Source organism: Thunnus maccoyii, chromosome 6, assembly GCF_910596095.1.
Source record: "Thunnus maccoyii chromosome 6, fThuMac1.1, whole genome shotgun sequence".
NCBI lineage: Eukaryota > Metazoa > Chordata > Actinopteri > Scombriformes > Scombridae > Thunnus > Thunnus maccoyii.
In genome coordinates, this window is record NC_056538.1 from 11,918,555 (window position 1) to 11,941,147 (window position 22,593).

General features: G+C 39.3%; 1 protein-coding gene across 8 annotated transcripts in view; it reads left to right on the top strand.

Annotated features, from left to right (window-relative positions):
• The window catches only part of kcnab1a (potassium voltage-gated channel subfamily A regulatory beta subunit 1a), a 125,666-nt gene that overhangs the window by 23,209 nt on the left and 79,864 nt on the right, over positions 1-22,593 (top strand). The window contains exon 2 of one of the 8 annotated variants that reach the window (XM_042413737.1): positions 8,853-8,931. The exons of 2 other annotated variants lie outside the window; for them this stretch is intronic. In XM_042413737.1, coding sequence (XP_042269671.1) covers positions 8,853-8,931 — 79 coding nt within the window. Of the gene's footprint in view, positions 1-8,852; positions 8,932-13,117; positions 13,284-16,578; positions 16,670-17,984; positions 18,233-18,810; positions 19,727-22,593 lie in introns of those variants that run through there. 5 more of the 8 variants (XM_042413738.1, XM_042413739.1, XM_042413742.1 and 2 more) reach the window with 5 other exon arrangements.

A 22,593-nucleotide genomic window follows, 5' to 3' on the forward strand; every position in this document is an offset into this window, starting at 1 on the left:
CTATTTGTGTGTGTGTGTGAAAAATAAAGCTGTTATGGTCGAATAAGCTAAAGCTGTGAAATTAAAACAGTATTGGAATTCACACATTAAAATGTAATTTCTTGGAGGTTTATTAGATGTAAATTCAGCATCATACATTGTTCAAATAGCATGGTGCAGTTTTAATGCTTCTCCTCTTGTGAGGACAGTATAGAAGTTACATATTCATTGGGATTTACATGAGCCTTGTATTATTTGTTACCTACAGTAGACTACAGTAGAAGAGACAGGAGCTAAAACAGCCTGTTTCAGACAGAGGCTGAACTGAGGGGCTGCATAAAGGGCCAATATAAAATAAATAAGGAGTTTTTTTCTGTTAATAAGTCAAAGATATACCAATAAAGCCCCAGAATAAAAATATAGACCTGGAAATGCGCATGATATGTCATCTTTAACGTTAGTGTATGATATAGAGCAGGCAGCCCAACGAGAAGAACAGTGGTGGGAAGGCATTGAGGCATTGAACCCTCGTTTCGCAGAGTGTTGACCAGAGTCGTATCTCAGATGATGAATCATAGCCTTCTCCAGTCTTCTTGGACCTATGAGAGCGAGTGTAATATATTGATGAACAGTATCAGGCTCTTGTTATGAATTTGTGTAGTTGACTGACAGTGAGGTTTTTCTGGCCTTGATAACTTCATCATATTCTATTTTTTTGTTGATGTTAAAATAGTTGTATATCTTTGTGGTGTTACATTTGCTCGGAAAGTGACGTAGCTGCGTCTGGCTGTCATCATCATCTTTGAATCCAGTTCCACACAGCAGATTGCTCAACCTTTTATGGTACGAGTAAGTTTTTGTCAGAACAGTGGGTGGATATATTTGTCCTTCCTCACCATCGCTGGGTTTCCTCAATTCCTTCTTTACTCCTCTCTCATGTCTCTCACACATATTAGACTTATTTACATCATGCACATTTGCTGAACTTATGAAGAAATTGGAAGTGCTCGGTTGGACGCAATGATCCTCCTTCCAATGTAAATACAGCAAAATTGTTGGTATGTAATAATGAGATTGCAAGTTTAGTATGATTAAATTATGTAGCTGTAATATATAGTGCATAGATGTCACACTGTAAATGTGGACACTCATATAAAATGGTGGAAAGTAAATATTGTGCATTAGTTAGAAAAAAGGGAGTGACTTTGGATACAGATGTAACGGTAACAAGAGGGAGATGTCAATCAAGCTCAGTCTGTACACACGCACACAGTCCTGGGAAATCAGCAAAAACATTTAAACTCACCTGTGTGGGTTTACTGTACAGGCTTTAAAATCCTTAATTGTATTATTCTTTGTCACTCTCTATATTTTTTGTTTTCCCTGAATGAATACCTAATCAAATTAAAATAAATCCATAAACAAAAAAACAAAGCTAGGACCACCCACACACACACACACACAAACAGCCGAGCTAGCAACTTCCTGTGATGTGAGATGTGTTCATGTAGGAGACAGTGTTATAAATGCAAAGTTAAAGTATGAAACAAAGTACATTTTTACTGACCCAGCCAGTAATCCAGTAATTAGAGCATGAAATTGAAGCAAAGGGAAATGCACATTAGACTAGACACAGGTGTTTGATTTAATCCAATTAACAAAATGATGAACTCACCAAAGCTGGTAGATGAAGCACATGCAATGTATCTCTCACACTCTGTTTGTCTCTTGAGCCTTTTGTCTCTCTATCGCTCCCATAGACAAAAACACTGATGTAAGAGCACACGTACAGGGTTGCATGTGAGCACAAACACATACAGACATAAACAGGCACATGCCATCTCTTTCTCCCAAATTCTCCCAAAACGTTTTTGATCCAGAAATCAATGCTGAAGTTAGTTGTTTGAAGAATGATTTACATACAAATGAGCTATATGTCTCCTATTTCACACAGGTTTTGCCCTCTAACAGTCTCTGTTTCAGCGCCGCAGTGCAATTCACTTTACGTGCTCAGACAACCAGGACAAGTCTTTTCCCAGTGCTTTATACACCATGACCCCACCAACTTTAATTTAACGACTGAGAGAGCAACATGACTCGCAGCTCCGTCGCACTAGAAGGTATATCCTATTGGACAACTCTGCAGAAAACGGTATATATGTGCAACACCAACACTCAGTGCCAGCAGACCAATCAAAGCAGACATTTTAACTTTTTTAACACAGGTGGAACTGGTAATATTAACAGTGGAAACATCATGTACTATATCAGGGTCATGATTGTACCCGTGCTTTTCCTATTTTGACATGTCAAAATGTCTGCTATGAAAAGGGTCTATTAGAGGTCTCCGTGGGTTTTGGGTTTCTTGTTACCAAGATCTGATCTGGGATCCTGGCCAGGTCCAAATTATATTCAGTCTTAACTGGGTGAGCTGTGTGTCAGTATATCACATACTGAAGTATATGTGATCATGACATCCTGGTCATAATTAATGCAAGAAAAAAAAGGTGTAAGAGGTGAGACGGAGAGTGAGAACTGTGAAGTGCAGGAGAAAAAATAACATGTCTCTTTTTGACTGCAGTTGCTCGTTAATTGGTGTAGAGCTGAAACTAACAATCACACTCACTTCATTAGGAACACTTGTGCAATCGAATACAATCCAATACAACAGCTCTGCTATCAATTCTACATTTATGAAGCTTATACAGTTTCAGTTTTTGTTGAACTTGTCAGAAAGGTGATAATCCTACTTTATTATTGGAGTCGTAGTAGGTGGTGGTGTACTGGAGTCCATTATATTGAAAAGTGTTCCTAATATTTTCCCCCCCTCATGTATGTTCATGGAGTGGACAAAATATTAGGAACACCATTCAATATAATTCATTCCAGTACACCACCACCCACTATGACCTCAATAATAAACATAAAGTACAATTATCACCTTTCTGACAATATCAACAAAAACTGAAAATATATAAGCTTTGTAAAAGTAGAATTTATGGCAGAGCTGTTGTTTTGGATTGTATTAGATTGCACAGGTGTACCTAATGAAGTGGCCGATGAATGTATTGTCATTATTGATCAATCTGCCGATTATTTTATTGATGAACTGATTAATCATTTTGTCCATAAACTGCCAGTGTATAAATAAACAGTAAAATAAACAGTGAAAATATTCAAAAATGACTGAAAGGTGATGTCTTCAAATGTCTTATTTTGTTCGACCAACAGTCCAAAATCCAAACATATTCTGTTTACTGTCATGTGTGACAAAGAAAGGCAGTAAATCATCATACTTGAGAAGCTGAAAACAGCACTTCAAAATAGTTTGAAGTATTGTTCAATCTGCAGCTGCAAAATAGTTGTAGATTAATTTTCTGTTGATCGATCAATCAACTAATAGTTGCAGCTCCAGATTGGTGGAGTAACATGCTGCTGCCAGTGTTTTTCTCTGTTTTGGTCTGTTTGGCACAACCACATTTTGGATCGACTTTAATTGTCCTTTAGTCTTTTTGGACCTTTTAAAGAAAATGTATTCATGCATGTTGGGTGTTGTTAGGTATTCTACATATCAGTTTTGGTTTGGGACCTGTGACGACCTCCTGTGCTGTTAATGTAGTGGGGCAAAGACTGAAGGTGTGGAAGCTGTGGTGGTGAATGAGTGTGACCATCAATTAATGTTGGATTTTTTGCCTAATATTAACTCTATAGATGGCCTGTTACAATATTGAATGATTAATTGATTTAAACAACAAATCCAAGTTTCTATGAACCTTACAAATAGAAATAGAATGATATATTGTAACTCTATAGTTACATGTGAGTTTCAGTGTGCTAAGGGGAAAGGTCATCATGCTTTTACAGCTCATTTGAAGGCTCCACTTGTGCTCTTAGAGCTCGGAGTGTATAACAGTACATAACCACTGCTCTGACCTTTGTTTGCGTGTTTGTACTAAAATGCTAAACCCATAACTACACCCAACTCAAATGATTTCAAGCATATTTTTTTGTCTTGGTCGTAACATTGATTTGAATTGATTTGTTTCGCAAGATAATTCAAATGTCAGACTGTATTTTCTTGGTTACTGTTTTGTCTCAAATATGCAGACACACACACACACGCACACATACACAGTGGTACCTCACCCACATTCAGTGCAGTACATTCACATGGACTTTTTTTCTCCCTGCAATACAAACAGAACTGCAGCAGGAGGTTTGTGTCTGAGCAGGAGTGTGTGACCAAAGGAAATGTGGTCTATCAGAGAAGTGGTATAAAGCTCACAAACACAATATAAAAAATTGAACTAAGGGCTGCTGGGTTTTTGGTTTTCTTGATGTTGGTCCTGCATGAGTGCTGCTGTCTCATGAAAATGTATTTTGTCAAAGTTTGACTTTGTTTTGCTGTGTGTTGAGAAAGTTAAGGATTTGTTTGTTTTTCTTGACTTCAATCTTCTCCCTTAAAGACTAAAAATGATGTCACTACTGATAAAGACACGTAATCATTACATTCGTTTTATGAAAGAAACTTAATGTGGTCCTCCTTTTATTCCTCGCTCCACAATACTGACACAGGTTCCCTGAATTGTTCAGTTGTAAGAAATAATTTTAAGGCACTAAATCTCTGTTTTTTGAAGGACATTTTGGCAGTGTACATAACATTCCCTTTGGAGATGTGATCAAACTGATCAGCAGATCAAACTGTCTTTAATATCCTGTTTCATCACACTACTCACTGTATGCACAAACTTCTCCAAGGTAACTAGTACACACGTATCCTTCGCTCCTCCAGATGCTGCCTGGTTTCCATCTGGCATCTTTATTCTTGCCTGGTGTTATTTTATTGCTGCTTTCCCCCCCCTACACACACACAACGCCTCCATACTGTTTCCATAGCAATGCTATTACTGAGATGGCGGTTTTCTCTGGTTGTTACCACTCTTGACTATCAAGTGTCCATATCTGGAGACTCTTTAGAACGCTGCTCTCTGCAATAAATAGCTAATTGTGGTACAGGTAGTGTAGGAGTATGTGCTTATTACATGGTGCAAGTTGGAGAACAACCTTATTATGTCATTTATTTAGACAAAAGTTTATTTAAAAAGTTGTGCCTTAGCAATTTGCACTCAGAGATTGTGCTGTAAAAGCTCCTTGCAGAGTTTCAGACACTTTAAGTTTAGGATGTGACATTTTGATTTATATTATTTCAAAAACTTAAGATATAATGAATAAAAAAAAATAGATTTCTTCCTCTTTTAAATCGCTCTCTTGGAACACATTTATATTTACAGCAGTCACCTTAGATGGATACAGCAATGACCTGAGCTGCAGTGGGAGGAAGTGTTAACCTACACACACACAGGAGCAAAGATTCAACACTCGGTACAAACACAACACTGCTGAAGCTCTGCAGCAGAAGTGTGAGTGCAGTGTCTTCCTTGCAGGCACTTTATAATGAAGTCCTTTGTCATTTGTGCATATAAAACATCTCAATCCAGGTGCTAACAGCTCATATACAGTAGCTCCAAGCACAGATATTACCATGGTGACAAACCTGGTGATTCAAAAAAAAAAAACCTTAAAGATGTGCCACAAATTACTTGCAGTGTACGTAAGTGTTCTGAAGATGATTTTTTCCTGTTGCACATTTAGAAAAGACTCATAGTACGTGTGCTGCAGCTTTAATTGATATCATACCATATGAGTTATATTGAACTAAACATTAATCAATACTCGGGTAATAGATAGATATATAGATAATAAGAATTTACTTCTTAATTCTTCTTAAAGATCTACAATTTGGGTCATAATTTTGGCCGTTTCTTATCCTTGTTAGATGATGATGATGATGATGATGATGATTATTACCTTGTTTTATTGCAAAAAAAACAAGGAGTGATACTTTGGCGACAGTTGTGTCTTAAAATCGCACATCCAGTGTCAGTGATAATATTCTTTCAAATATGAAGCTCTTGCATCATCAATAAAAAAAGTCACAACACACTGTGGAGCTGACTTTGTATCTGTTTGCCACTGAGGTAGCACTGCATTAGCATGTAGTTGTATTTCACAGCTGCACTGTACCTGCTACTAGTGCACCCCCACTCATTAATTTTACTCTGTGCTGAAGTGTTTAATTAAAATAGATTCCTAATTATAGCATTAAAGTAATGATGTCTGGAGACACACAGTACAAGGACATCTAACTACCCAAGTTACAACACGTACTACTGTAGTACTACATAGTACATTTTACCAGAACGGGCTTGTCTATATTATCTTTTGACATGAATAATTTACCGACTTGAAGACTGTCCTCAGTACGGAGAGTGGAGGCGACTGGTTGTGGTATTGATGGATGAAGGTTGTGACACTTTGACCCTTCTTATCATCACCAGCTGTCTCAAGTCTAAATAACTAACTGTAATCTAATGCTCCTCTGAGAACAATGACAGCCACTAAACAGATACGCTCTGTATTATGAGCCGGTGGTGACCTGCCTGTGTGTGTGTGGTGACGCAGAAAGAGTAAAGAGAGAGAATTGTTAAGCAGTGTGTTAATATGCACATGTGCTATATTTTGTATTTATTTAATTCCTAATAGAAAGAAATGCACTTTAATTACTGCTTCTTTAGATACTTGAGGGAGGTGTTTTGGTGTTTCTGTTTATGTACAAACATTATGGAAATTATGATAATAAATAAATATAAATAATACATTTTTATGCATTCAGCACAATTTTACAGACAACTTAAAAATTAATCTTAATTATAAACTCAAGCTTAAGTTGAAATCTTCAGTGGGACATGATTAAAGCTGGAGTGCGGGACTTTTACATATAAATGAACGTCTGTTACGTTCAAGCCTTTGCCAAACAAGTTCACACAATGATGATCACCGCCAGGTAAATTTCTCTGTATTTCACAGTATGGCGGAGTTTTTAAATCTGGCGTCTGTGGTGACTTTTCTGCGCTGGTGCACCGGTAGTGATGTGTTTTACGTCAACAAGCAATGATTGGTTTGCAACTGTCGTCCGGGGTGGACGGGGTGGGTGGCCTCAGTGCGCCCTAATCGTGTTGAGTCCACCATGGGGGGGACCGGCTCACGTAAAAAGCGTAAGGGGGTCTGTGGCGATGATGTCGGGGGATGTGGTTTTATTTTCAAGGGTGATGTTGTTGATACTGTGAGTGGACGTGGCAGCTGCAGAGGTTGTGGCATCGTTCCACTGTGATACACCTCGGTGCTCAGTGGCTTTTATGCAAAGCTGAGTTGGGATATGTTCTGGAGAATTTGTTACTCTGCTCATTTGCTACTGCTAGAGAGTGAACCAACCCAATTTACCCGCTTTCATATGGATCAAATAGAGTTTAGCCTGCCTTTTACAACATATAGTAAATGTAAGTTGCATGCAGAAAGAGTCTTTAAATGCAGCTCTGAAAATAAGTGAGTGATGATTTTAATTAGCTTGTATTTTCCTTAAGGTGATGAATAAATCTTTACCTCCCATTATGTCTGAATATTCAATATATTGTCACAGGGTAGTAACCGTTGTAATTGCCTGGTCGTGATCTATAAAATGAAAAGATTGAAATTCAACCCAGTGCAAAAGTTTAATTAGCAGAAAACAAAACAATTAAGGTGTATGAAACACAATTATAGAGCTCAGTGATTGGTCATTACAAACACATTACAGTCCATCTTAAGCCCAGTGTGCTCCGTCTGACGAGATGCTCTCAGCTCTGCCTGTATGAGGAGATGGGGGAGGGGGTGGATAATTCTTATTTGAGACTCAGTGGACATAAGTGTGCTCTATGATTGACAGGAGGATGACCCCAAGACCAAGACTCATCACCGTAATACGCTTATGGCTGTAGTATCCTTGACCCATGATCTACCCTGGTGCAATAAAACCTCATGGTTTAGTGAACAAATGATACAGGAAAAAATCCCCAGGAGTAATGTCTGACATTCAGTGGGTATCTGCAAGCATGTGTACATGAGTGTCAAGCTTATTACCCAGGATGCCCTGCTAATATTAAATAATTCAACAGGAAATACAATCATGCTCCGTTCCCGGTGACTCATGCATTGAACTCTCACCAAGATTATTTCAATAACTGCAATATGGCAATATGCTGAATCATGTAATGAGTGTAACTTTCCCATATTCATATTCACATTTTAATACTTTCACAATTTCCATAATGATATTTTGAATATTTGTATTGGGTATGAGGATGCTCACAGAGTAACTAATGAGTTATCCAAAAATGGACCTTAATTAAAATATGAGTCATATGCTGAAGGTCTAAAAGTTCTCCTGGTAACCCTAAAATGGTCCTCCTACTAGCGCGGCAAATAACAGATCAATCTGCAGATTCATTTCTCAGTTAAAAAATAGGTTGGTTGATAAAATGTTATAAAACAGTAAAAAAATATCCATTGCAATTTCTCAAAGTTCAAGGTACTAAAATCAAATTGCTTGTTTTTTTTTATGAAGGAAAACATTGAAGAAGTTGAAGCCAGAGAGTGTTTGGAGTTTTTTGCTTGACAAATTATTGAAATGATCAATCGATTATCAAAAAAATGGACACATTTTTTCTGTCGATTGTTTCAGCTCTACGTCCTATAGAAAAGAAAAAAAGTATTTACTGTATACAGTTACTGATGATCCTATGTTTACCCTTAAAATACATACAGTAATTATATGATAGATGCAACTGAAGATGTATCATAATATCATACATCATATACTCTATGTATAATTATATAAATATACTATCTAGATACAATTTCACAATATCATATTTAGAAATACAAAATCTAACATGTAAGCTCATGTTCACAGCTGCCTATTGTTGACTTTGTTTCAGCCTTAAACAGTGCTGGATGTGATGGAGGTGTTGACAGGATCATGGTGTCACCATTAGTGCTGAGAGCCAGATCACTACGGTAACGGGGTGAAATTGAAATGCTGCTTATATGGATTTTAATGGATATGATTGACTAATGAAGCATTCACGCTCTCCCTCTTACCTTGTCATTCTGCCCTTTGACCTGTGGCCTCAGTCATGGGTGGCAGGGCTGGGAAAGATTTAATGATAATGTGACTCCGTGTGTATGTTTGTATTGTAACTCCATAGAGCTGTCAGTGTAAAATGACAGACTATTGTTTTTTTTGCCAGCATGAAGCTTGAATATTATATGTTTTTTTTATTCCATTAAAACATTTAAATTGACATATTCAGTAGTGAAACACATTTATATGTTGAGAGGAAGTTAAATACAATCTGATATCTGGAGTACTAGACTGTTGAACTCCTACACTGTGTTGAAAGTAGTATTTAGAGATATCGTCCTTTGTGTGATTCAAGCTGCCTCTTTGAAAGCATCATCTTTGCCAAAGCAATATGCATAATCCCTTCCAGCTCTAGGGGTCTCAAACCATCCTCCTTCAGCCTGGAGACAGACATGTTAGCTCTTACTGCATATCCTCATTCACAAATTGGTAATTTTTCTCCTCTGTGGTATTCTTGTGCCTTTTATCCAGCATGCCTTGCAACTATGGAGCCGAAGGAAGGTGGCTGTGCCCCCTACGCGGTACAAAATCAAACTTTTTAAAAAAAAACTTTTAACGCAGTGTTTTGCTGTTGAGGTTCAGATAAATGTATCAAACCACACTGCTACATTTGAGGAAATGTGAAGTCATCTTACAACCTCGAAAAGACTATTTTCAATCCATTGTTTTCTACAAATGCTGTGGAAAAAATCAGTGCTTTCAACCTAGTTCTAACACCTGGAGAAGCTTATTAAAGTACCCGACTCTCCAAGGGGTGGCACTCTGAAAGTTTGAAGATTAAAATAAGTTCTTGAACAGTTGATAAAACAAGCCCTAACCCCAATAACAGTCACGTTGTGAACTTTTTTCTTTCCTTAATTGTACATGAAGTTTATTCTTTGTTTTTGCCTACTATACAGTTCAGATAGTAATTTAAGGACACAAACGAGTCAGAATACTCTACAGCAGTGTCTGTATTGGACTTACAGCTGCCACAAATGATTCAGTTCATGGCAGTGGGAACAGCTCAGTCCTATGGGCAGGAGGGCTGTCATAAGGAGGGCTGACATCCATGATGCTGCCCTGTCAACTTACGTCATGACGCCTCTGAGCAAAGCCACAGACAAGGGCGTAAGTACAGTATGTACTGTTCTACTGTAAGCATGTGTATGTCATGATCTAGACAGAGCAACATTGGTTTGAGGCACATTTATCACACTTCCTATTTAATGTATTTAAAGAAACACAACTCAGAAACCGTGCGATGACGAGTCAGCAAAAATAACACGTCGCACGGGATGTGAATGGGGGTGTATGCAAGCGTATATATGTGCTTTGGGATACGTTGATATATACTCTGGCTCTATTTTCATGGTGGTGCAAAGAATAGCAAAAGCAGCACTATAACATGTTAATGTTTTTTATTATTGTCACTTGAGTACATTTATAACCAGGGTGATGGACATGAATTGTACTGAATGCATGAATTTAATTTATATGTTTAACAATTGCGCTATAGATGTGTTGCATATAACTTGATGTGCATCATTACATTGCAGAAAAAAATATCTACAATTTTGTGAACACTTGACCTAATGTTTGACACTGGTCTTTTGGTGATTGCATGTTAAAATAGAGCCCTCAGTTTTGTACCATGCTGTGTTTTATTACATTTCATAAAAACAGGTAGGTTAGGTTTCATATGTTGAAATGGTTTCCCTCAGGAACGGTTTTGTGAGTGTTACAGTGTATATTGAATTTTAAATGTGGCAGTTTTTATGCATGTTTGGTCAGCTTCAGCACACAAACTGCACATGTATGTGCGTGTTCTGTGTCCACTGCTGAGCAAAGAAAAATCCTGAATGTTGTGTGATCATCATGTGTATCATGGACAGTATATTCACGTCATTGTTGGTTCCGGTAGCATTGACCTGCGGATTGACTAGACAGTTGGGAGATGATGTACAAATGCATCACTGTACAACATTTTTAAGACACACACACATACACATAAACACAGTACATATACATATCCTGTATACACTCACACATTGCGTGGAGCACCTCATGGGGATTTCAGCATGTTGTGTGTGGGCTTTTGCTGACAAAGCTCATGACCCAGCATGAAGAATACACACACACACACACACATACACATATAGATGCAAAAGTAGGACACAATCGCTGCCTTACACTCAGAGTTATGAGTGTGTCATCACTTGCTGCTTACGGTGCAGCTGCTGGAAAAAAACTAAACTAAACACAGATGATAATCAGGAAAATGGTGAAAAAGGCTTAAAATATGTGCAACCTGACTACTAAATTATAGAAATGGGTGTTTCAATCCCACAAGATTTTATTTTTAGCCACATTTAGCAGCTAATGTAAGTCTGGCGGGCAGTCAGTCGGTCCATTCAAAAAATTTCACACAAATCTACAGTGCATGTGGCTTTGTGGGACACAGCTGCAAAGACTGAGAGCCTGACTGCTGCATCAGTTTAGGTTTAACTCAGCTGGAAGAGCAGAGCCAGAGATCTCAGGCTGTAAAGGTAATGAGTCAGTTTAGCGGTATATAGTTCTGGTCTATCACAAATCTCACACACACAGACCCATTATCATTAATCTTTAAATCAGACCTATAGTGTCTTGGAGGAGATTTCAGGGAACAAACCAGCAGTAAATGATCTTTAAAGTCGGATTAATGATCTACCACAACTTCTTAACCTCCTGTAGTACTGGGAGGAGTGCAGTACTCATTTCCACCTACTTTGACATATTTCTTGACATGGAGCTGACCTGCATCAGACCCTAAACCTAACCTGTGTATCAAAGTCAAGGGATATAGTCTCTTTGTGTGTTATTATAACTTAAAGACTTTCACAAATAGAGCTAGAAATCAACACTCAGAGGAGATGGAAGTAGCCAGAATTAAATGTTTATATTGGCAGAGTTAAGAGAAATATGTCAATCTGAACATGACCTTTAATAGCCAGTAATGGCAAAGTCTTGGAAGTGACAATTTAGATGATTACTGTACAAGAGCGTGACAAAGTCATGTAATCCAATATAGAATCAATTGTTTTGATTTTCAAGTTTGATTGACATACAGAACATTTTTTGAAAATTGCATCTTTATTTTGGATGCTTGTTTGTGCTTGATTATCTCATTTTATACCTGGAACAAAATCATTTTCCTTCAGGAAAATAATTTGAAAATGACGAAGAAAAAAATTAGATATTTATTTAGTTTATAACATGAAACCTTTGTATCATTTTTGTAACTTAACAGACCTACGAGTTAATCGCAGAGCTGGACACATGACAGTGCTACACTAACCCTTCACCCTTCATCTGACACTTGAGTAAAAAGGATATTTGGCATTTATGACTATTGATTTTTGATCTGACAAACTGCATCTGTCACATGTATTTCAGTCATATATGATTGCATATCTGAAATACTGCTGAAAAAAGCTAGTTCATTATAAGAAAATAAATAAAAAACAAAAGAAAAATTAACTATTGAAGGATAGAAAACTTCAAATGTAGAGAAATATCAGACAACTGATTATTTGACTCAAACTATTAAGGAAAGAAAGACATTGTAAAACTTGTTTTGTTGACCATTTTTGGAGTTTCCTTCTCCGTGATGAACCCTAAATTGTAGCTATGAAGGAAAGAGAGTGTGTCTTCTTTATTTCTGGGTATTCACATTTTCTTACTCAGTTCAGTGACCTTCTCTTTTCTTCTCTAACTAGTAACTAGCTGCACACAAATCCCACATAAGGTCACTTAGGTTGAGCCTGGGCATTTTAAGTCACAGGAATGAGTCACAGTTTGAATATCAAATTAGTCAATTTACTTGAATGACACACATTTGATGACCTTCATTTCAAATTTCATCCAGCAGTTTTTGTGTTTTGACAGTGATAGAGGGAGACTGACGTGTACTGTACGACCTCTATGCATAATGTTGTCCATGTACTATGTATCGCACACTCTCCAGCACAGTAACACACTTTGCAACCACAGTTCTTTTTCACTCAGCATTTTTCCGCTTCTCATTAGAGGGAAGAGGATTACACGCAGAAACATTTTAAGCTAGATTCAATTCCATATGTGGAATTGGTCGGGAATCTGCAGTTCCCTTGAGAAGGAGGAGCAGGACGGGATCGATGTGGAATGAGCTGCTGAGGAACGGCTTTTCCATTAGGTGTGAGATTGATCTGAGGCTCTACTCAGTACGGTGAGGTAAAATGGGAAAATAGGGGTGGAGATAATATGAGGAGTTCATTTCTGATATGGGAATAAATTTAAAAAAAAAAAAAAAAACAAACACAAAAAAAACCCACGCCATGTGACCCCCTCCTCCACACAGACGATACACAATATACACTACTCATTAAAAATACATATTACAGTAATCATCCTTGTTAATCAAGGACAAGTATTATTTCAATGTTTACAACTGTATTCCGAGATAAAGATAAAAAGATAAAGTGGGTTGAAGATAGTGGTGCAGATGAGCTGATTAAAGAGGTGATTGAAGAGGAAAAATGAGTTTTTGTGCTGTTCAAATCAAATCGATGAAAATATAGCAGTTTAAAACAATGGACTAAATCCAAATCAGGCATAGTCAGATATAACCAATTACCTCAACAGGCAGCTCTGGCCCTGGTTTATCACTTTATCCCAAAAGACCCATATTGAGTGATTCCAAAGCCCTATTTAGAAAAGGTCAGTTTAGCAGGAGCTCCAGTAATGGGGTTAGTAGCATGAATGAATTCATCGTGTCATGTTTATAGACTGATTGCACCCATTTCTTTTACCTATTGTGACCCAATCCAGTGTACAGAGGGGGGAGGACAGAGATGTCTCTACAGAAACCCACTGGCCAAAGTAGGCCTCAACTACCTTTGCATGAACAAATTATTTTGCAGTTTCAAGAAGAGCCGGAGGCGTGAATTCAATTCAAAACTTAGCATTTATTATTAAAATGGGATGATGGTTGCAGTAGAAGACCTGAAGATTAAACAATTCTAAGTCTAAGACAAAGGCCTTTTATTTTACAATGCTAATAAATTAATTAATTAAGACAGGGTACTAACTGTGGGGAGATTCTATCGCAGACCCCAACAGAAACCACCATGTGTGCACACCGTAAACACTGCAAACTCTGCAACCTGCACTGCAATAAAGATGGGGTTAAATCTACAAACTGGTTAAAGTGACCACCACCCTTCAGATCTACCACACTGCATGCAAGGATGGGTGTGTATACCACGAGTACTCCCTGCAGGTCTTCCCACTGCCTGGGAAAGAGATCAAAATCAAATACAATATTAGAGGGTTCAGTTGGTTTTAGGTATGAGGCACTTTAACTAAACAACATTGTTACATTGCTCCAGGCAAAGCAGCAGTCTGGCACTAAATCTGCAAAAGGAAACCACGAGTCAATTATATCAACTGGCAAAAATACCTCGGAGGGAATAACCCTCCTACATTATCATACCAGTTTAGGTTACCTTTCTTGACAGGAAGCCCTGCTAAAAAGTGGTACAAGTTAAGATGACTGGTTCTGTACTGTGGCTCAAACAGGGGAGAGGCGAAAGCTGGCTCTTTTCCCAACGGGTTAGATTGGACATATCACTAATATAGCATAGTGAAATTAAACAAACACCAGATTAATCAGTGGCCTACCTCTTCAGCATGGGGCTAAAGAACATTCATCAAACTGGATCAATTGGGAAACAGCTGCACCACACCTCTATATGCAAGAAAACCAGTTAAATTCCCAATGAAATACATTCTCTCCAAATCTCCCTTACCTGCACAAACAAAGCAGTCCTACCACACATCTACCAGGCCTCAGACAAAAGAGGTGCTAATCTTCATCATCATCATCATCATCTTTTTCTTCTTCTTCTTCCTCTTCCTGTTTAATGGTGAATTGCCACCATTTGGACCACTTCTGCCACCAACTGTTGAATTACATAGTTCTTAAATCCTTGTTATTAAACCTGTGCTTTGTAGATAAGTGAAGACATGTTTTAAAATTGAATTTCCAGGATCAGAGTGTTTTCAAGTCAATGTGTTCAATCCCTTTATGTTCAAGTTCACTCTTAAACGGTCTTTGTCTTGTATATTTGAGACAATGAAAAAAGACGTGATCCACAGTTAGAGGCCCTAATTGCCCACACCTGTCCTTATAAAGGGGGGGAGCTCTCTCTAACCCTACCTATAGGCGGTGGTGCTCCCAACCTAGAAGCCAGCCCGCACACCTAAAATCCCTGTAGCGATGACACGTTACAGCTTTGTTTGAATATGTGAATAAAACTCTTTGCAACTTTGCTACTCAAAATTACTTTGTAGCCACACTACCAGCATGACTCTGTGGATAGAAATGTTCTTTGGTTGGTCAGTCCATCACTTTGGTCCAGACAGAAATATCTCAATAATTATTGGTTGGATTGGCACAATATTTTGTACAGATATTGATGTCTCCCTCGGGATGAATTGTAATAACATTGGTGATCTTCTTACTTTCCCTCTAGTACTATGTTCAGGTCAAAATTTTAATTTATTCAATACTTTTGTTTACGACCAAATACCTGTAACATTGACATTCCCATTAGCCTCAGCTGTACTTTGTTTTACCACAAACTAGCAAATGTTAGCGTGCTAACACACTAAACTAAGTTAGTGCACATGCTAAACATTATACGTACTTACCATCAGCATGTTAGCATTGTCATTGTGGGTACCCATGTTGGCAGGCTGACGTTAGCATTTAGCTCAGAGCACCACAGTGCATAAGCCTTACACAGCTGCTAGCATGGATTGCTTGGGAAGTGTCACATCTAGCTCTATGTCCCTCCGTTGTCATTCTCCACCAGTCCACCAGATGCCTTTAGACTTTTCTACCTGTCTGTTTAGACTGGACTGAATGGGAGAAGGATTGTTGCTTCTTGCATTGAACTTTTGTCCAGATATTTTACTGCCTAGCTCGTAATACATGTGCTTGATTGGAACAGCATACAGAACTGAAGTGAAATCTGAAATACTTTTGCCTTCACCTGGTTGAGAATGAAAATGTTTTTTTAATGACCAGATTATTTTGAGAATGTTTAGTGCTTTTCAAGCAATTCACACTCTAAGTGGTGGTGTTTCAGTTTTTGCCCCGTCTCATTTTTTAGGTCTTTAAGAGTCAGTATGTTACTCGATTATCTTAATTCTGTAGCAGAGTGATTTTCTGTTTTCATTTGGCCTGCTGGCTTTTAAGGCTTTCTTGAGTCTACTTATTGTGTTTTCTGGGTTTTTGGTTTTCTGTTTTTCCTTCAGCCTCATTAGTCCTTTCCTGCTCCCAGTGTTTTCGCCAACCCATCAGTTCCTTGCCTGTTCTCTGCCTAGTCACCTGTTCCCCATTCCCTCATTAGTTCACTTTGTATTTAAGTCCCGGTTTTCAGTTCAGTCTTGTTGGATCCTTTGTTCTATGTTGTTCTATGTTGTTCTGTTCAGTTCAGTTTTGCTCTGATCGCACTCAGACCAGAATAAATATTTACTCTTCAAGTTCCTGTTGCCTGCAGTCTCCTGCGTTTGGGTCTACCTGCTCTGCTCCACTCTTCACAACAGGTAGAGCTTGGTACTGAACCTTAATACTTTCTTACTAAAATATGTTGATAGCGCTGAGTATCGAAAGCTGTCAAGCTCTGAAAGCTGGCTTTGACTGGCTGGTCATATTTGACATGATCTGATTTGCATTTGCTTAAACAAGTTTTAGGTTGTATTTTATCTCTGAAAAAGTTCTTTATACAGCGTCTTGTGTCTAAACAACATGAAACATTTTGGTATCAGTGCTGAAACTACTACTACTGAAAGAACTGATGTTACAGCTGTCCTGTGTCTCTGTAAAACAAACCCCAACTGAACTGTGCTGTGTGAAGAGTGAAAAAGATGGACCACATTTATGCTGTACAGTAGAGCCTTTGTCCTTGAACCCGCGGCTATGTTTACATGCTGATGTTGGAAAACTCAAAGGAAACAGAAATTGACAACACTGAGGTTAACATGACACTCACAACCGTGTCCTCTTGCTTGTGGATTTCTGTTGGCGCAGTCTTTTTCAAGTGTTAACATTCAACATTTAACAGTTGTTACAGTTCAAACATCAGACAATGGAAAGAACCAACATCAATAAATACTGTATTTAGACTTCTGTCTAAACACTAGCATGCACAAGTACCGCAGTGCTGACATTTACACCACATGTGCTCATCCACTGTACACACATAAACGCACATACACACACAGAAAAAAGGGTCTATTGAGAGACCCTGCAGCAAAATGCTCCATTTACCTCCGTTTGACACCCCTTATAGAATTACTGTATAGCACACATCATAAACACCTTACTCTGTAAACACACACATCTGCATGCACACACACACACACACACATACAGTAGTCACTGGCATGCAGACACACTTGGATACGCTGTAATCAAACACACACACACACAGAAACATTAATTCGTTCTCTTCATAGCTCTGTTACGCCTCAGCCGGATGTTTTTAGTCCTTTTCTTTCTCCTGATTCCAATCTCTCCACACCTCCCCCCATCTCGTCCATCCATCCTCTCTCTCGTTCGCTTTGATTTGTAGCTGCCTGTGGGGGTTGTATGTTCAGTGTGTGAGGGGATTTGGGGAGAAAATGATTACTTAATGTCAGCAAATATATGTTTCTGACTTGCACGTACTGTAGCTGTTTTTCCCATCGCAACACATGATTACCATAATTTTTAAAAAGCGTGAAAAATTCAGAAAAATGACGACACCTGAACAATATTAGTTTGGTCTAGGAATAACAATATATATATATATATGTTGTCTCCCATATATAGTGAAATCAAAAGAAAAGCAACGTGCCAACATTTCTCCTTTTTACTTGGAAAATCTCCAAAAGGTGTCACAGTTAAAGTGCCAGGATTTATACTGCTACAACAGCTGAAGGACATTGAGCCAACTGATTATTGTTACTTGTGAAGAGTAACTACAGAACCCATAAAGCAGAGAGAAAAGGAGATAAAGAAGAAGAAAAAGGAATACCACCTGCAGCGGGAATAAAGGGAAACAGCTTAGCTTCATGGGAATTATTGGTGGAGGAAGAGAGGATGGAACCTTCAAAGATGGGTGACAGGTGAGAAAAACTGAGCGACACGGTAAGTGAGACAGGTAGAGTGGGAGCTAGAGAGAGCGAGAGAGAGACAGAAAGAGAGTGGGAGTGAGTGTGAGAGAGAGAGAGAGAGAGAGAGAGCTGTGTGTTGCACCACATGCTTCTCACTTCCCTGAAAGTGTGCTGTCGGCGAAGGAGCTGCCCTGCTGAGAAAAACAAAAACAAGAGGAAAAGGGAGCAAAAAAGAGGGGAGCATCCGAGTAATGAACATAGAGCAAATATCAGAGAGCGTTGGAGACAAAAAAAAGGGGAGAAAGAGGGAGAAACTGGGGCACAAGCATATTAGAGACACGTGTTAACATCATCAGGCGAGAGCAAAGGAGAGCTGAAGAGAGTGAAGAGGAACGGAGAAGAAGACTGAGGAGAGGAGAAGAAGTGACAAGACGGGGAAAAAGTGCTGATGGCGCAAGTGTGATGGTGCACCCTGCCAGGACCTGAGAGCGACTCCCTCCCCCCCCCCTCACCTCCCTCTCCCCACCTTGTTTCCCTCCTTCCTCTCTGCCCTGTCTCCTTATCCATTCTCTGACCCTGTCCCCTCCTCCTTCACCCTCCTCTCTCCTCTCTCACATGCTATCGCTCGCTCTCTCTTTCCACAGTCAGAGCAGGGAGAGCGCAGCGCCTGGGTCGCATCTACGTTTCTCTCTCTCTCTCTCTCTCTCTCTCTCTCTCTCTTTCGTTCCTCTTCCATCCCTCTGGACTCCCTCCAGCTCCTCTGATTGTCATTCTGCAGCTGAAAGCCTGTTAGAAATTTCCCAGAGCTCGGCATCACAGGCAGGACACAGGAGAGGAGAAGGGAAGACCGGTGGGGGAATAAATTGGGGATCCCTCAAAGAACTGAGGAGTCTTTGTTCTTTGCAGGCTTTTGATGATTGACCTGTTCCGCTGCCTTTCTTCTATAAGGAAAGACTTAACATGGAAGACTTGATGTGAGAGTTAAAAAAAAAAAAACAGAGCAAAAGCTTTTGCAGCTTTATTTTGCCTCACGGAAGGAAGTGAGGCACATGGAGACACGGCGTTTGGAAGTGAGCGACTGAAGACCTAATCCATTTTCAAGGAAAGGAAAGAAAACTTCAAAAGAAACAGGAGAGCCTGAACACAGACTTTCGATAAAAGGGAACGAGACGCTGAATCAAGAGATTTTAAAAACAGGCTTTAGGCTCCCCCGGCCAGTTTCTGTTTCCATTCCCTCCGTCCCATCTGTACTTTTCCTCTGCGGCTCGGGCTCTGCTCCCTTGACTGAAGCTCAGCCATGCAGGTGTCCATTGCCTGTACGGACCACAACCTGAAGAGGGGGAATGGGGACCACGGCAAGCAGAGCGCCACCAGCCCCAACGTGGTTAACCAAGCCAGGGCCAAGTTCCGCACCGTGGCCATCATCGCCCGCAGCTTCGGCTCGTTCACCCCACGCCACATCTCACTCAAGGAGTCAACGGGGAAACACACTGGCATGAAGTACAGGTGTGTTTTGATATGTATGTTTGTATTCATTTTCTCATCCGCCACGACTTCATTATTTTTCATCATACTGCTCACTTTTTCAGCACAAATTGCTTTTTCCACACATTTGTGGTTTTAAAAACAACTTTATTCCTTTTGTTGCTCAATTCTTTTACCCGTTTTGATGTTAAAAGTTTGAGTAGACAGAACATATGATATGTAACAGCCTCCAAAGACATGGACTCTATCTAGAAAGGCTTGGCAATAATTCAAATTGCTTATCGACTTTCAAGGGACTCGTATCATGATGACATGAACATACTATTATCCTTTTACAATATTCTGTTGCAACAAAACAGCTTTTGTATTACATATAGTTTTGTCTAATGTAACACATGGCAGTGAAACACAGTTCATTGCATTAAATATTGATTTGATTATTTCACATTGTTTAGCTTACATTTGCTATATTGTGGTATATCAATATCTGTAAAGTATTCATAATAATATCTAACATTGATTTCAGCCATATTGTCCAGACCTGCTTATATGCAACATTTATTATCTTGTACTTGACACAGCTTTTAATCTTGTTGATAACCTACTGCTGTAAACACAAAATCCCACTTTTCTGCCTTAAAACCCAGACTCATATGCCTTCCGTTGCCGTCATATTCTTGCGTTTCATAAATCCATTCTTGCCAGCACCATCTGAAGCACCTTCTGCCAAGCCTGCAGTATGTTTTCAGTGAGCTTGCGCTGCACATCTCAAATTTGATCCTCAGTTTCCAGACTTATCTCTAAGTCATACAGAAGAAGTCACAAGCAAACCCGATAGGATCTATGAATAAATGCTGTCGGCTACCTGCTGAGAGTTTACTGACAGTACCCACAGTTTTTTTTTTTTTGTCTCCTCTCCTTCTTTCTTTCTCCCCACAGTTTGTCCTATTGTCTGCCTCTCACTTTTTCTGTCATACTCACAAATACTCAAATGTTCAACTTCTAATGCTTTCAAATGCCATGAATGGAAGATAATTCGTTTGCTTCTACTTCTCTCCCACACACCTAAACACTTTTTTTTTCTGCCTCTCTCTCCTCTCTCTGCCTCTCGCTGTGGTTTGGTGAGACAGCTCTGCAGTGTGGGCAGAGTGTCTGAGTCGGATTTGACCTCAGCAGTGCTGTTGCTCAGCTGACTTGTGTGTTTGACTCTTTTAGCCTCAGGCTGTGAATCTTAAGTAAAATATGGTGCCTTTCTTCCCAAGCTCTGCAGATCACCACATAAATCAGACAGGAGTGTGTGTGTGGCAGAGAGTGTATGAAGGCATGTGTTGTGTGTGCATAGAGAGGAGATGGTGACAAATTGCAGGTTGAAGGTAGCGCTATTCAGCATCTCCTGTATTTGATGATGGTAATATTCCACAGAATACAGCCACTCTATAAAAGTCTTTCCATGTCAAGGCAGGAAATTAGGTGATTCAGACACTATCAGACCTCAATCTGACATTAGTTTTGCTGCTGTAGGTAAATTCCAAGGTTGTTTTTAGTCTTTATATGTACTGTAGCTGATGCAGATTGAAAGATGCAGACTCCTCTGGTAAAATGAGGGTGCTTGTCATGTTCTGCGTTTGTCAAAAATAGGTTAATGATGCAAAATTGTTTTGCAAGAGTTGCAGGGAGATAAATATTTCATTCACAGTGAAAACTGCAAAATGCCAGAATTCATTTTCTCTCTCATTTAAAGAGATGGTCACCTATTTTTTTTGGCTGGACTGCAACAACAGGGCCAGCCCTACACATGCGAATGGCCTTAACTGAGTGAGTCACTGACTGAAGTCATTGGTGGGCCAAAGCTAAGTCTCCCAGAATGCATTTCGCACCAACCGGTAGTGATGGCGGAGATTCAGCTGTTGTAATTTTTGCTGAAGGACTGTTAACATGTCACTTCATTAGGTTTTAATATTTTTTCAGGCGAGGGAGTAACGATTTAGATTCCCAATATGAGGTCAGTTTATCCAAATAACGCCTATCTGGAAATTTGCTCCGATGTTTTCGGAGATGTGAGGAGTCGTCGGCTGTGTGAGAGCAGCCGGTTATCTCGCAGCATCAGTCCGACTCCTACGTCATCATCCTGGAGAGAACATCATCCAATAAACAACTCTTTGTTAATTTACTGCTGGCTCTAATGTCTTCATACCATTTTGATATAATTCCTTTTGGAAGATAAACGTTGGTCTCACAGATGAATTTAACAATTGTGGCTGCCGCATTAGGTTGTCTGAACCTAAAGTGAAGCTTCATGTTTTTGTTGAACAGATCAACAACACTGCCTCTGGGGCTGTATATGTACAGATATCACCACATTTCAGTAAATATAAATGTATTGAAATGAACAGATCAGTGTATATTAAATTTGATTTTATTAAGCTACACAACAGTCAGTGGATTTTATTATAGCTACATTACAGACTGAATAACATAATTTGCTGCATCTCTCTGTCAATGAGCTTATTTTTTGTGAGAAAAAGAGTGTTAATGGAGCTTTGAGTTGAGATTATTTTGTCACATTACAGTCAGGTAGTTGTGTTGAAGCTGAGCTGCTGCTGTCAGTAAGTACGCTGCTCTTCCAATTGCAGAATGATTGTACTGTGTCCTCCTGTCCTCGGAAGTTTGTACTCCTGAGTCGAACTTGTCAAGTCTGAACTAACAAGTACGCAAGTCTGATCTCGGCCTGCTTGCTATTGAGAAAGGCCCTGTCAAATTGGACAAAGCCTGGCGCACTTCCTGGGGACTTGGTTGCCACATGCCACCACGTCCTGTATCCGTTGTTTCAAATTAAAAGGCCTCTAGCGTCTAGCGGTCCAGCCATATACTAGGTTTTGACTTGGTCT